Here is a 14,873-nt window from a genome sequence, read left to right on the forward strand (position 1 = left end):
ATTATCACCTAATGTTTTCCTCTATATCTTCTGTCTTTGTTTTCTTCTCATCTTAAAAGGACATCAATCATATTGAGTTAAAGACTCAGCCTGCTGCAATATTACTTCATCTTAAATACATCTGCAGTTATCCTATTTCTAAATAACATCATATTCTGAGATGTTTAGGACTTCATCATTTCTTTTAGGGGGCAAATTTAAGCTCATTAAAATTTCTGAAGGATATTTCCTGGATTTAGAATTCAAAGTTGCAATTTTTTCAATTTTATTTTTATTTCTCTTGCTTTCTGAACTCTGCAGTTTCTGATAAGAGATCAGTAGTCATTTGTATTGTTTTTCTGCAGTATATAATATGGCATTTTTTTCCCAGTGGCTTTTAAATTTTTCTCTTGATCTTTGATTTTCAGTAGTTTGACTATGGTGTTCCCATTGGGATTCATTAAGCTTCTTGACTCAGGTACTTTATGTCTTATATAAAATGTGGGAAATTTTCACCTATTGTTTTTTCAGATTTTTTTCTTCAGTATATTATTTCTCCTTTTTGTTCTAGAACTCTGGTACTACCTAGGTTAGAGTCTTTGATAGTGTCTTCCATATTATGCAGGCTTTGTTTTTCATGTTTGTTTGCTTTTTTAATCTTTTATTTATTCTTTTCCTAATTTGATAATTTCTATTGCTGTATTTTCAAGTTCACTGACTGTCTCTTTTGGACTGTTAAGTGCTTTAAATGGTGAATTCTTTATTTCAGATATTTTATTTTTCAGTCATAGAATTTACATTTGGTTGTTCTACATAGTTTTTATTTTTCTGATGACATTTACTGTCCTTTCATTAGTTTATAATGAGAATGAACAGGGCATAATAAATCTTTGGCAGAAACAAGAGTTGAGGTACATCTAATGTCAAAGCATCTACATACGTTAAACAAATTACTAATAGTTCTGAAGGAAGAAATAGACAGCAATACAATAGTAATAGCAGGCTTAGATACCCCGCTTGGACAGTGGACAAATCTCCCAGACAGAAAGGGACCATTGGTCTTGCACTAAACCTAAGACCAAATAGACCTAAAAAAGCATATAAAGTTTATTCCACCTAACAATAGCAGAATACATATTCTCTGAAGTGCACACAGAGCATTCTGCAGGGTAGATTACATGTTAGTTCACAAAACAAGTCTAAGCGAATGTAAGAAGATTGAGATTATACTAAAAGGATATTTTTTATACTATTATAAAACTATACTATGTTTCTATACTATGATTATACTATGTTTCTAATCACAGTGGTATGAAAGGAAGCCAATAACAGATGGACAACTGGAAAATGTATCAGTGTGTGGAAAGTAAACAACACACTGCTGAACAACTTAGCAATAATGAATCAGGAAGAACAGGAAGTTGGAAAGGATCAATTTTGAGTAATGAGATTGAAACAGTAGTAAAATGCCTCCCAAAATCTAGAGAAGAGTTAGCATCAGTTCTAAATTCTTCTAATAAATTGAAGAGGGAACACACTCAAATTTACGTTACAAGTTGTCTTAAAAAGGTGAAAGTGAAAATCACTCAGTTGTGTCTGACTCTTGTGACCCCGTGAACTATACAGTCCCTGGAATTCTCCAGGCCAGAATACTGGAGTGGGTAGCCTTTCCCTTCTCCAGCATTTGTTTATGGCCATTCTACTCAGTATGAGGTAGTACCTCATTGTACTTTTGTTGCATTTCTCTAATAATTAACGACGTTGAGCATCTTTTCATGTGCCTACTGGCCACATATATGTCTTTGGAGAAATTGCTATTGAGGCTTTCTGTCCATTATTTGATTAGGTTATTTGTTTTTTGTTATCGAGATGTGTGAGCTGTTTGTGTGTCTTGAAATCTAACCCCTTGTCCTTTGGATCATGCGCAGACGTTTTCTCCTAGTCTGCAGGTTTTTTGTTCTGTGTATGGTTTCCTCTGGGCTTCCCTGATGGCTCAGACAGTAAAGAATCCACCTGCAATGCGGGAGACCTGGGTTCGATCCCTGGGTTGGGAAGATCCCCTAGAGGAGGGCATGGCAACCCACTCCGGTATTTTCACCTAGAAAATCCCCATAGCAGAGGAGTTTGGCAGGCTAAAGTCCATGGGGTCCAAAGAGTCAGACATTACTGAGCGACTAAGCACATGGTTCCCTTTGCTGTGCAAAAGCCTTAAATTTTGAAAAGGTCCTATTTGTTTATTTTTGCTTTTATTTCTGTTGCCTTGGGGGATGACCGAAGAAAACATTGGTATGATTCCTGGCAATCTTTGTAATATTTCTGTATAATAAGCCAAATTTTTAATTTTTAGGATACCAGTAAATTTTTCAAGCATTATTTTGTTTTCTACCTTATCTGCTCCATCTAGCTAGTACTTTTTATTGCTGTTATTTGTTTTCTCATATTGGTATTTTGTATCTCTTTCCAGTTGGATATTATCCTCAAATATCTATTGATCCTTGGCCAGTCACTCATATTTAGTAATAAATTACTTAACAGTTTACAGGAAAGTCTGGGCGTAGAAGACTTGTCAAGTAGCAAACTTCATGGAATTCTACAAAGGAAATCACATCTTTGATTGGGAAATACAAACAGTACTTTGTGGCAGTTCTCTATTAATTTCTCTAGAAAAAAATTTTCCAATCTCCTAACTAAGAATATAAGTGCAAATATTCCATGCAAGGGAGTTGGATGGCTAGATTATATGGCAACTCTACTTTTAGTTTTTAAAGAAACCTCCATACTGTTTCCCACAGTGGCTATATTGATTTATATTCCCACCCAGTGAAAGAGATGGGAATACCAGGCCACCTGACCTGCCTCCTGAGATATCTGTATGCAGGTCAGGAAGCAACAATTAGAACTGGACATGGAACAACAGACTGGTTCCAAATTGGGAAAGGAGTATGTCAAGGCTGTATATTGTCACCCTGCTTATTTAACTTATGTGCAGAGTACATCATGAGAAACCCTGGGCTGGATGAAGCACAAGCAGGAATTAAGATTGCCGGGAGAGTATCAATAACATCAGATAAACAGATGACACTACCCTTAAGATCATGGCATCCAGTCCCACCACTTCATGGCAAATTGATGGGGAAACAGTGGAAACAATGGCAGACTTTATTTTTGGGGGCTCCAAAATCACTGCAGATGGTGACTGAACCATGAAATTAAAAGACACTTACTCTTTGAAAGAAAAGTTATGACCAGCCTAGACAGCATATTAAAAAGCAGAGACATTACTTTGCCAACAAAGGTCCGTCTATTCAAGGCTCTGGTTTTTCCAGTAGTCAAGTATGGATGTGAGAGTTGGACTATAAAGAAAGAAGTGGCGAAGAATTGATACTTTTAAGCTGTGGTGTTGGAGAAGACTCTTGAGAGTCCCTTGTACTGCAAGGAGATCCAACCAGTCCACCCTAAAGGAAATCAGTCCTGAATATTCATTGGAACGACTGATGCTGAAGTTGAAACTCCAATCCTTTGGCCATCTGATGTGAAGAACTGACTCATTTGAAAAGACCCTGATGCTGGGCAAGATTGAAGGTGGGAGGAGGAGGGGACAACGGAGGATGAGAAGGTTAGATGGCATCACTGACTCAATGGACATGAGTTTGAGTAAACTCTGGGAGTTGGTGATGGACAGGGTAGCCTGGCATGCTGCAGTCCATGGGATTGCAAAAGAGTCGGACACGACTGAGTGACTGAACTGTAACCGTACAGTGGTATACTTGTAGGGCAGTTTGCTTCCTTCATCCATGAACTTCTGTGAAGCCATATGAAACTCACTGCGGGTGGAATGAAATGGGGAGTGTATATGTCCATCTTTGGTCAAAGTTTGCCTCACTTCTGGGTTGAGAATCATGAATGCTAATTAATTGTTGTGGGATTCCACACTGTGATGTCTGCAAAACCTCTGGGTAGGAAGCTGGAAGTGTGGGGTACATGCTAAGTTGGTTTCAGTTTACACTATATGACACTTCCAAGGCTGCCCAGAACTGGTTGCTGATATTATACTTGAAATAAGAGCTGAACATGAGAGGATGTGAGGTAGAGTACAAGAAGTGTGCAGTACAGATATCTAATAGTTGCAGTGTAGTAAAATACAAAAATTGAATGGCAGTGTGAAGAACTATTAGATAACATTAATCATTGTGTATCTAAATATTGCTAGATCTTTGATGCTTCCAGAGTAGAGAGTGAAACAAGATTCCTATCTCACATTCAGAGGAAGACAGGTGGAAGTTAAAATTTTAGTGTTTTTTTTCCTTTTAATGTATCTTTTTAAAAAATGTTCAACATAATAAATATAATTAGCTCTGCTCTATGTTATATAAAGCTGATAATAGTAAATCCCAAGAAGTCTCATCACATAGAGCAAAAAATTTTTCTATTTACTAAATTTTTTATCTGTATAAGATAATGGATGTTCACCAACCTTATTGAGATAATTATTTCATGATTATGTTAAGTCAAAAACTTTTGCTTTGATCTTTTAATTCAGGATCGTTTACTTGGGGCTTTCTTGGTGCCTCAGTGGTAAAGAATGTGATTGCCAACAGGAGATACAAGTTTGATCTCTAATCCGGGAAAATCCCACATGCCACAGAGCAACTGTGCCACAAAGCTCATGTGCCACAAACTGTTGAGCCTGTGCTCTAGAGGCTGGGAGCTGCAACTACTGAGCTCCATGCCACAAATGCTGAAGTCCGAGCACCTTGGAGTGCTAGCTCTGCAACAAGAGAAGCCGCTTCAATGAGAGGCCCACCCACCACAATTAGAGAGTAGGCCCCGCTGTCTGCAACTAGAGAAAAGCCCCTGCAGTAAGAAGACCCACCACAGCCAAAAGTGAATAAATAAATAAAATTATAAAAAAATGAGTGAATGATTAGGCATGTAAATTAAATTCCATTGAGCTGAAAGCCTGTTCCCAAACACAGTACTTCTGCGCATTAATTTAAAAAAAAATTTTTTTTTTAAAGATAATTTACATGTATTTCTTATTTAATCCTTGTGGCAGTTCTGAGTAGATGGGATGTTGCATTGAGAAGAACCTATCCATGGTTATAGAATTAATATATTGCAGAGCTTAGATTTAAACATATCTTACTCAAAGAAGGTTTTTTTTTTCTTCTTTTTCTTTTCTGATACAGCACCCTGTGATTGAAGTCCATGTTAGGTCTCAAAGCTATAAGCCTAGGCCTCTCTTCATTTGTATGTATTCCTTTAGTCCACTAGAGGTCAGTATTGGGCTGATAAAGAAAGGAACCTTTGTTTTTTTGATTCACAGAATTTTGAATCTTATTGCTAGGTACCCTTGGAAGTTGTATTTGCAATAAAACTTTATTTAATGGCATATGTAATGACAATTGTAAAAGTTTTAAAAGCTACATTTTTAGGTGAATAATTCAAGTTAGGTAATTCTTATGGTTCCCCCCCCCCCCCTTAAATAAATAGGAGAATATTCAAATTATGTCTTTTACAGATATCCCTCTCTTTTGTTGTGCCAAATCTCATTCTTACATAGGTTTCTTTTATTATTTTTTCCTTTATGTAGTAAGCATTTATCTGAGTTTTCTGTGTATATGTCGTTGTATCTGGACTTGGGGGATTCTAAGAATGGGCAAGTATGTTTCCTATCCTGAAAATGAGAAGAGTTGAACTCTGAAGTGTTGTACTATCATTTTTTATTTGAATATCTGACAAGTTTACTTAACTCATCTTCTCTATCCTGCCTCAACTTACTATTTCCACAGTTCCTGTTTTTTGGAATGATCCCATCACCTCGTCTTAAAAACCAGAATATTTGCAGTTATTTTTATTTTCTTCCCCTCTTCCACATACAACATTTAAATCAGTAAACTATATTGCTTCTGCTTCTTCTGTATCTGCTGCTACCTTAATTCAAATTCTCATCATTGTTATTTGGACTCCTTTAGTGATCTATATTGATTTTCCTGCTTCTAGTCTTTATCTTCTCCTGGTTGACCATTCCTCAGCTCCCAGAGGATGTGCCCAAATTGTAAAGCTGATCTTTTTCTTCCCCTGCTTACATTCTTCTCTTGTTCCTCCATTGCCTGCTAGCTGACCTTGAAACTACTTTGTATGGCATCTTTAGCTTTGTCTCTTATTGTTGATCAGTTGCTAAGTCCTGTCCAACTCTTTGTGACCCCATGGACTTTGTCACACCAGTCCCCTCTATCCTTCACTATCTCCCAGAGTTTGCTCAGATTCATGTCCATTGAGTTGGTGATGCTATTCAACCATCTCGTCCTCTGCCGCCTCCTTCTGCTTTGCCTTCAGTCTTCTCCAGCATCAAGGTCTTTTCCAGTGAGTCCGCTCTTCACCTCAGGTAGCCAAAGTATTGGAGCTTCAGCTTCAGCATCAGTCCTTCCATTGAATGTTCAGGGTCGATTTCCATTATGATTGACTGATTTGACTATCTCTTGTTAGTCCTTCATAGCTTATGTTCTTAAACAAAATTACGTATTGCTTGGGTGGATAATGTTGTCTCGCATGTCTTTTCTTATGCAGTTTCTTTCTTCTGGAATGGCTACTCTTTCTATCTACTTCCCTTTGTAAAAATCATATTCACTTTTTACAATTGGATAAGTGCTTTCCAATGTTGTGTGAGTTTCTACTGTACAACATAGTGAATCATCTATAAGTATACGTATATCCCACCGCTTCTTGAGCCTCCCCACTTGCTACCTTTTCCTCCAAGTTCCTGAAATCCTCCTTGCATATATGATTACTTTCTGCTTTGTCTGATCATCGTACCCATGTTTATTTCTATCATTATACGTATTGCACTGAATTTCAGCCACTTGTTTGCTTATCCACTTCTTAAAATGATGTGAGGTTCAAGAATCAGAAAATCTGTTTTGTTCTTTGTATAGTCAACACAATACTGGGACTCAAGTGGTTGTTCAGTACATGTTGGACTGAAAGTAGGGATATAGGGGGAAAGCACTGTGAGTTAAAACAGAGGAGGCTTTCTAAAGAAAAAAGAATTTTAGTTGGGTTTTGGAGGAAAGATTGGGTACAGGTAGGGGGAGGTCAACTAGAAGAGAAATGGCTTAAGCAAAGATATATTGGTGAAAATATTCTTAGTGTATCATGAGGTGGTTTCTGTTCCAAGGAGAAATTCATGTTGGAGAATATTGGAAAATACATTGGGACAGTCAGGTTCACCTCCCATTAACTGTAATGAGAAGGTGATGAGTTCCATTTTAGGTATGTAGAAAGTGAAGTGATGATAGAACACACAGTAGTAATATGGAACTAGAGATATGCTATTGAATTTTGAGAGAGTGGAAAGAGTGGTAGAAGAGTAGGGGTTGAGGAATAAACTTACTTTATTTCTGTGCATTAGGAAAACAGAGAAGAACATATGTGAGGGGATCTTGAGGAAGAGCTGGTTAAATGTGTAAAGATTATTCACAAAGAGAATGAACAAAGAAGTTAAAAGAAAGCCTAAATGTTTTCTAAAGTTTGTTTGCCTCATACCCTGTTACCTGCACTCTAGGCAGCAAAAGTCAGTCAGCTGCTTCTCTGTCTCCAGGGTTGTCCTTGGAGGGACAGAATAAATGGTCCTGGTGAGATGGCTTAGCATGTTAGAAAAGAGCTCTGAAGAACTGTTGTTTGTTGTGTGGACTTTAGGGTCACATTTGAATCTTTACATATATTGCATGTATTTACATGTTTTTATCTATATTTACTCTTTTCACTTCCTGCCAGTTCCATAACATAATTTTGAATAGATGGTGGTTTTAATTTGCTTTCTAATGGGTAATATCTGAGTATTTATTTCATTATTCTACCTGTTTTAGTATTTCCAACTTGATTAGTTCTTTCTTGGCAGATCTGCCCTGACTGCTCCGTTATAAATGGAAAAGCCTTGATAATTTTTACAGAGACTCCAAGTTATTATAGAGCCTTGGAGTAAAACTTGCAGTGCTCTCATTTCTAGCATAGGTTATGTTGATTTGGCCTAAACTACTTTGTGCTCCATCAAAGTGATTGGTAAAACAGGCACAAAAAGAACAAATCATAGATGATCTAAAATTACTTCCATAGGGTTTCTTTCAGATTTGTATTATTTGAAGTATAAATGATAGTACTTAAATGTGGCTCCTCTTGATTGCTTTCAGTACATTGATAGTATTTTATTGATTGTGAAAGAAAAATATTTAACTTTGGATTCAATAAAATAAGACCAACTTATGAAAGCTTTTAGTTCTGCTGTACTGAGAGAAAGAATAAAGAGACAAGTGACCATTCTTTAGTTGAGGGCTTGCTTTTTTAATATGAAAGTTTTAGCTTTCTAGAGTCCTCAATCTCTTTTTGTGTGGTTTACATTGAAAATAAGTGAGAGAGGGGAACTTCCTGTTTTTGAGAGGAGTAGGAAGAATGTTTTGTCTAATTTGGGATCTCAGATGCTTTAAGGATACGTATGTCTTGTTTACAAACATAAAGTAAATGTTATTGGGTATCTTCCCTCTCAGTTTTGTTACTGAAGCTATGTATTTTATGTAAGTCAAATCAAAATATCAACAAGTACTATGCAGAGAAACAAGTTAGTCCATTGATTCAAATCTCTGGAATGTAGATTCTTTTCATTTTCTTGGCAGAGTCTAGCTCACATGGTTCAAGTTTTTCTCTATCCTGTTATAATTGTCTTATTTAACTAGTACCTGGACTAACCCTTATAATTAGTATTTATCTAGAATTCTTAATCTCATTCAAAATATTTGGAGATTCTGGTTTTTCTCTTGAACTAATTTCTACTTGTTGCTGAGTAGAAACATCATATAGTGATTAAGGAATGTATGTTCTAAGAAGTCACATTTCTTAAGCTTTATATCTTTGGATGATACTAAGTATTAATATTATTGTTTTTAAAAAGAAAAGTTCCATTGTGAAACACAATAACTTTTCTTAAAATAGGACTTTTCACATTTTTTATTCTGTTAATGTATTATACATCATATGTCTACAAGAAGGTTTGCATAGCGTGGAGTGTTTCACATTTATTTGACTGCAGGACTCTTTTTTTGGGGACTGTTTTTGTCATGCTTTATGGGACTGTTGGTGTAGTGGGAAGATGACTCATACGGAATTTAGGAGATCCCACTTTATGCTTCTGATTTACCACTTACTAACCTTGTAGCCTCAGACAATCCTTTGTCTTCCAGGATATTTCCTGAGTGGTGATTAAGATCCCTTCCAGCTCTGATACTTTGGGCTAACTTCTGATGTTGACTCTGTATAGTCACACTTTCCACCTCTTTGGATGTATGGAGACCACGTTGTTGTTTGAGTGTATTTTGTTAAGCTGAGGGAATTCTACTTTTCTATTTTATAGTTTAGAAAAAGTAATGCTTAAAACTCTGCTTTCCTCAGACTAAGGTCATGAAATTCTGTTGGATTCATTAGTTCATATTACTCTATTAAGATATTTCATTCTCCTGATTAAAATTTATTGATCTCATATATCCACATATCTGTTTTTAAGAGTACCCTAAACTTGAAGATTCCTGTCCCTTTTCTCCAAACTGCAGTGGTTCTAGTATAGCACTTATTGTTTAAGAGATAAATATTTAGTCACTTCCGCAGTGGTTCTAGTATAGCACTTATTGTTTAAGAGATAAATATTTAGTCACTTGCACTAATCTCTTCGCTGCTGTACCAGGCTAAGTGACTTCGGTTGTGTCCCACTCAGTGCGACCCCATGGACTGTGGACTGACTGCCAGGCTCCTCTGTCCATGGGATTCTCTAGGCAAGAATACTGGAGTGGGTTGCCATGCCCTGCTCTGGGAAATCTTCCTGACCCAGGGATCTGGCCTGCATCTCTTAAGTCTCTTGCATTGGAGGGCGGGTTCTTTACCCCTAGTGCCACCTGGGAAGCCCCAATCTCTTGGCAAATTGATAGATTTCATTTTTGTGATGACAGTGTGTGTATTTAGAAAATCTTCCCAGGTGGCACTATTGGTAAAGAACCCTCCTTTCAATGCAGAAGACTTACGAGACGTGGTTCGACTTCTGGGTTGGGAAGACCCCCTGGAGGAGGCCATGGCAACCCTCTCTAGTATTCTTGCCTGGAGAATTCCTGGCACAGAGGAGCCTGGTGGGCTGCAGTCCATAGGGTTGCAAAGAGTTGAACATGACTGAAGTGACTAAGCTCTCACTAAGTGATTATCTTTTTTTTCCCCCCATGTGCTACATTAATATGTTTGGTTTTATTTCTGGTACTAAAACTTTATGTATTTTAAGGTATTTCATTGTATTTTCTTTTGATACCAATTAATTCAAAATTAAAAGTTCTTTGAATGCTTAAGCTTTGTTTCTTATTTTGTTTGTTTATTTGTGTGTATTTATTTCTATCCTAGGCTCAACAACAAAGAAACCTGGATAACATCATCTTGCAACAACTCAGGAAGGTAGCAAGAGAAAATCTAAGAAAGAAGCATCTACAATTTTTGATACAGAGATAGAAAGCACTAGCCCCAAGTCTGAACAGGATTCAGGAATTCTGGATGTTGAAGATGAGGAAGACGATGAAGAGGTAACTAACATTTGAACCAGGGCAGTGAACTTATTGTTCCTTTAAATGTAGTGTGTTTGAGATGTGATGAGGAGTTTATCCATGTAACATAGCTCGTGTGTTCTTCAGGGTATTAAAGATCATTTAAAATACAAGTGGTGTCTGATTTAAGGAAACTGAAGATGTACTAAGATATCTTAGGTTATAAATCTTTGTATTTTAAATATACTCACCCATTTTTTGTTTGTTTGTTTCAGTGTTTTTGATTATATACTGAGTACTTCATTAAGGGAAGAATAGAGTTTACCAGACCTAGAGAAAGAGATCTATATGACCTCCACTGAAGCTGGAACAAATTACTTGAGACAAATAAAAGATGTTACTTTAAACAGTGGGATGTAAACAAAAAGCTTTCTTAGCCTTGAGAAATGGTTCAGATTTAAATTATTAAATGGTTCCAGAAAGTCGAGAACATATTTCTAGAAGAAATAAATGTATAAGTGATTATAGAGTATCTAGGAATTTTGAGACATGTCCATGCGGTCTTAGTTCTGTGACACTTCGAGGTAAAGAATAAGATTAAGTGGCTTAACTAGTATATTTTTATGTCTTTCTTTGTTGTTAAAAGTATATTTAATGTATTTTTAAAAATAAAACTACTGTGATATTTGAGATTTCCAGTTAAAATATTTTTGAGCTACTAATTATTTGCATAAACTGGATCATTTTTTTGTAAGTATAGTGGTTCAGAGCATGAACTTTGAAGACTTATGGACCATTCAGATATTGATTTTGCTATTTTATTTTACTTAAAAATTATGATTAATGATCATATTATTTACTTTTCAAATGTCCCTGAAATGAGCAAGAAACCATTTACTACTGTTCTCAGTAACCTGTTTTATCTTTGTTTGTCTCCTTTTCATTGTTTCATTTCTCCAGATAAAACTGGATTCTCTGTTTCTTCCCCATCCCTGTTCTTTGTTATATCCTTACTACCCTCCTTACTCTTTTCTCTCTGCTGAAACTACGGCCCCAAACTTTTCACTAACTTTGTCGTCTTAGATATTGCTTGGAACTTCTCACTATGTCTTCTCACTTAGTCTTCCAAACTAGTTTGGAACTTGAGTCTTTGGAACAAGTGCCTCTGCTATACAAGGTGGTCAGCAAATTTCAGTACTCTTCCTTGCTGATTTGTTTCATGTCATTATTATCAGAGTGCCTGTCCTTATGATCATTACTCTTTTTGCTTCAGAAATCAAATTGACACTATGTAAATGGGGCTAAAAAGCAAATAAATGGATTACTTAATTATTTGTCTAAGTCATTAGCATTTAACTGTCATTGCGTATCTGAGAGACTGTCATATATATAAGGTACTACATTCTTTTATGTAGTTTTTGTTATTGATGGGATATATTTCTATAATACAAATCAATAATTTTATGTACAGTTTATAAGGTTGTGTTTACTATGTGAATGGGCTACATTAATATTTCACTGGGCTTCCCTGGTGGCTCAGATGGTAAAGAACCTGCCTGTAGGGCAGGAGACATGGGTTCGATCCCTGAGTTGGGATGATACCCTGGAGAAGGGAATGGCTACCCAGTCCAGTATTCTTGCCTGAAGAATTCCATGCAATGAGGAGCCTGGCGGGCTACAGTCCGTCAGGTTGCAAAAAGCTAGACAGGACTGAGCTACTACACAATAGTTAATAAAGTGTGAAAGTTTCATTTTAATCCCTGATGTAATTGGATAAAAAGAACTTTTAATAATTCTAAGATACAAAGCTAAGGAAAAGCCAGACATTTCCCTGATACCCATGGAAATAGATTGGGGCAGAGAAGACTTGATCCCCTGAGTATTTTTTAGCATTCTCTCTTGCCTGGAATGACTCATATGGTTGGATATGGATCCACCCAGCAGTCCATATTGTCAGGGATTAGACTCATCACAAGTGAGAAGTTTTAGTAGCAGTAAAATAAAGAATCAAGATCAAGATGAGGTCCAGTTAACATTTTAAATTTACATTTTTGATTACCATTAAGGAAATTAAATTCTGTCAGGCACTATGACTTAAGGAAACAAGTTAAACATAGTGTATGCCCCTGGATAATACACACCCCAAAGAGAGGGTTATGTGATAAGATGAAAGAATGAAAGATGTACACAGTTCTCATGTATTAGTGAGAGGCTTCTGGATATGAGCCATTCTTTATCGTTAGCTCACTGAAGATGCTGGGCAAGTCCTTTTTAATTTTTGTGCCATATTTTTTCATTGTTTTGTCTTCTGACGTCCAGAGAAGATGAAGAAAGCCTGACTAGTACAATATGTTGGGGTTCCTCATAAAGGAAGTATTATAAGAATGTACTTGGAAGTTAGCATTTTAAAATGGTTATGTATCCCAAATCAAACAGAATTTGTATTAGAGATTTGCTGATTGAGCTCTTACAATAAGAATTCAGCACTTTGCTGTCATCTAATGGCATCCCATCTTAAAAAAAATCCTACCTTATATTTATTTACTTCTCAGTTTGAATCTTCTTCAAGTGCACATTCTTAATCTCAAACCTCATGTAGAGAATTATTTATTTAGATGTCTCCAAACTGGTTTCTTGGCATAGTTCTTGCATGGTGTGAATAAATTCTTCAGATAAGGTCTTCCATGACCCACTGTGACGTTCTGACCTTCATTCTTGTCATTCTTCAACAGACCTCATTGAGAGTAGCATAAATAGTTTTTGAAATATTTTGACTTTAAACTGTGGCATAGAATTGAGTAGTTCTTAATCTATTTGGAGGTCATATTTTCTGTGAGAGTTTGATAAGCTATATGGAAGCTTTACCAAGTAAAATCTATGTATATTCACTTACAAAAAATTCTGTATAAAATTTTAGGGAATTTGTGAAACTAATGTTGCCCCTAGGACTTAAGTTAAGAACCTGTGTTGTAGAGAGAGTGCTTCTTGAACTTAAATTTGCATAGAAATCAACTTGAAATCACATTTAAATGCAGATTCTGATTGTGTAGGTTGGGGGTGAATCTGAAAGTCTGCATATTTAACAAACTCCCAGGTAAGAACTATGCTTCTGGTCTCTGGGCGTACTTTGAGTTACAAGGCTACAGTGGACCATGAGGAAGCATTTTTTGTACATAAAGCAAGCAAACTCATGAATGTTTAGGTGTCTTACTGATTTTTCATTAATGTGTCCTAACATTTTTCAAGCAAAGAATACAGACTTGAATCAGTTCAGTTCAGTCCAGTTGCTCAGTCGTGTCCAACTCTTTGAAACCCCATGGACTGGAGCACGACAGGCTTCCCTGTCCGTCACCAACTCCCGGAGCTTACTCAAACTCATGTCCATTGAGTCAGTGATGCCATCCAACCATCTCATTCTCTGTAGTCCCCTTCTTCTCCCACCTTCAATCTTTCCCAGCATCAGGGTCTTTTCAAATGAGTCAGCTCTTCACATCAGGTGGCCAAAGTATTAGAGTTTCAACTTCAGAATCAGTCCTTCTAATGAACACCCAGGACTGATCTCCTTTAGGATTGACTGATTGGATCTTCTTGCAGTGCAAGGGACTCTCAAGAGTCTTCTCCAACACCACAATTCAAAAGCATCAATTCTTTGGCACTCAGCTTTCTTTGTAGTTCAACTCTCATATCCATACATGATTATTGGAAAAACTAAAGCATTCACCAGATGGACTTTAGTTGGCAAAGTAATGTCTGTACTTTTTAATATGCTGTCTAGATTGGTCATAACTTTTTTTTCCAAGGAGTGTCTTTTCAATTCATGGCTGCCGTCCCCAACTGCAGTGATTTTGGACCCTCAAAAAATAAAGTCTCTCACTGTTTCCATTGTTTTCCCATCTATTTGCCTTGAAGTGATGGGACCAGATGCCATGATCTTAGTTTTCTGAATGTTGAGCTTAAGCCAACTTGTTCACTCTCTTCTTTCACTTTCATCAAGAGGCTCTTTAGTTCTTCAATTTCTGCCGAAAGTGTGGTGTCATCTGCTTATCTGAGGTTATTGATATTTCTCCTGGCAGTCTTGATTCCAGCTTGTGCTTCATCCAGCCCAGCATTTCTCATGATGTACTCTGCCCATAAGTTAAATAAGCAGGGTGACAATATACAGCCTTGACATACTCCTTTCCCAATTTGGAACCAATCTGTTGTTCCATGTCCAGTTCTAACTGTTGCTTCCTGACCTGCATACAGATTTCTCAGGAGGCAGGTCAGGTGGTCTGGTAGTCCCTTCTCTTTCAGAATTTTCCACAGTTTGTGGTGATCCACACAGTCAAA

General features: G+C 36.8%; 1 protein-coding gene across 1 annotated transcript in view; it reads left to right on the top strand.

Annotated features, from left to right (window-relative positions):
- The window catches only part of EXOC6B (exocyst complex component 6B), a 675,781-nt gene that overhangs the window by 273,985 nt on the left and 386,923 nt on the right, over positions 1-14,873 (top strand). Inside the window, 2 exon segments of the mRNA XM_070476359.1 lie at positions 10,408-10,453; positions 10,456-10,583. Coding sequence (XP_070332460.1) covers positions 10,408-10,453; positions 10,456-10,583 — 174 coding nt within the window.

This window comes from Odocoileus virginianus, chromosome 2, assembly GCF_023699985.2.
Source record: "Odocoileus virginianus isolate 20LAN1187 ecotype Illinois chromosome 2, Ovbor_1.2, whole genome shotgun sequence".
In the NCBI taxonomy this organism is placed as follows: Eukaryota; Metazoa; Chordata; class Mammalia; order Artiodactyla; family Cervidae; genus Odocoileus; species Odocoileus virginianus.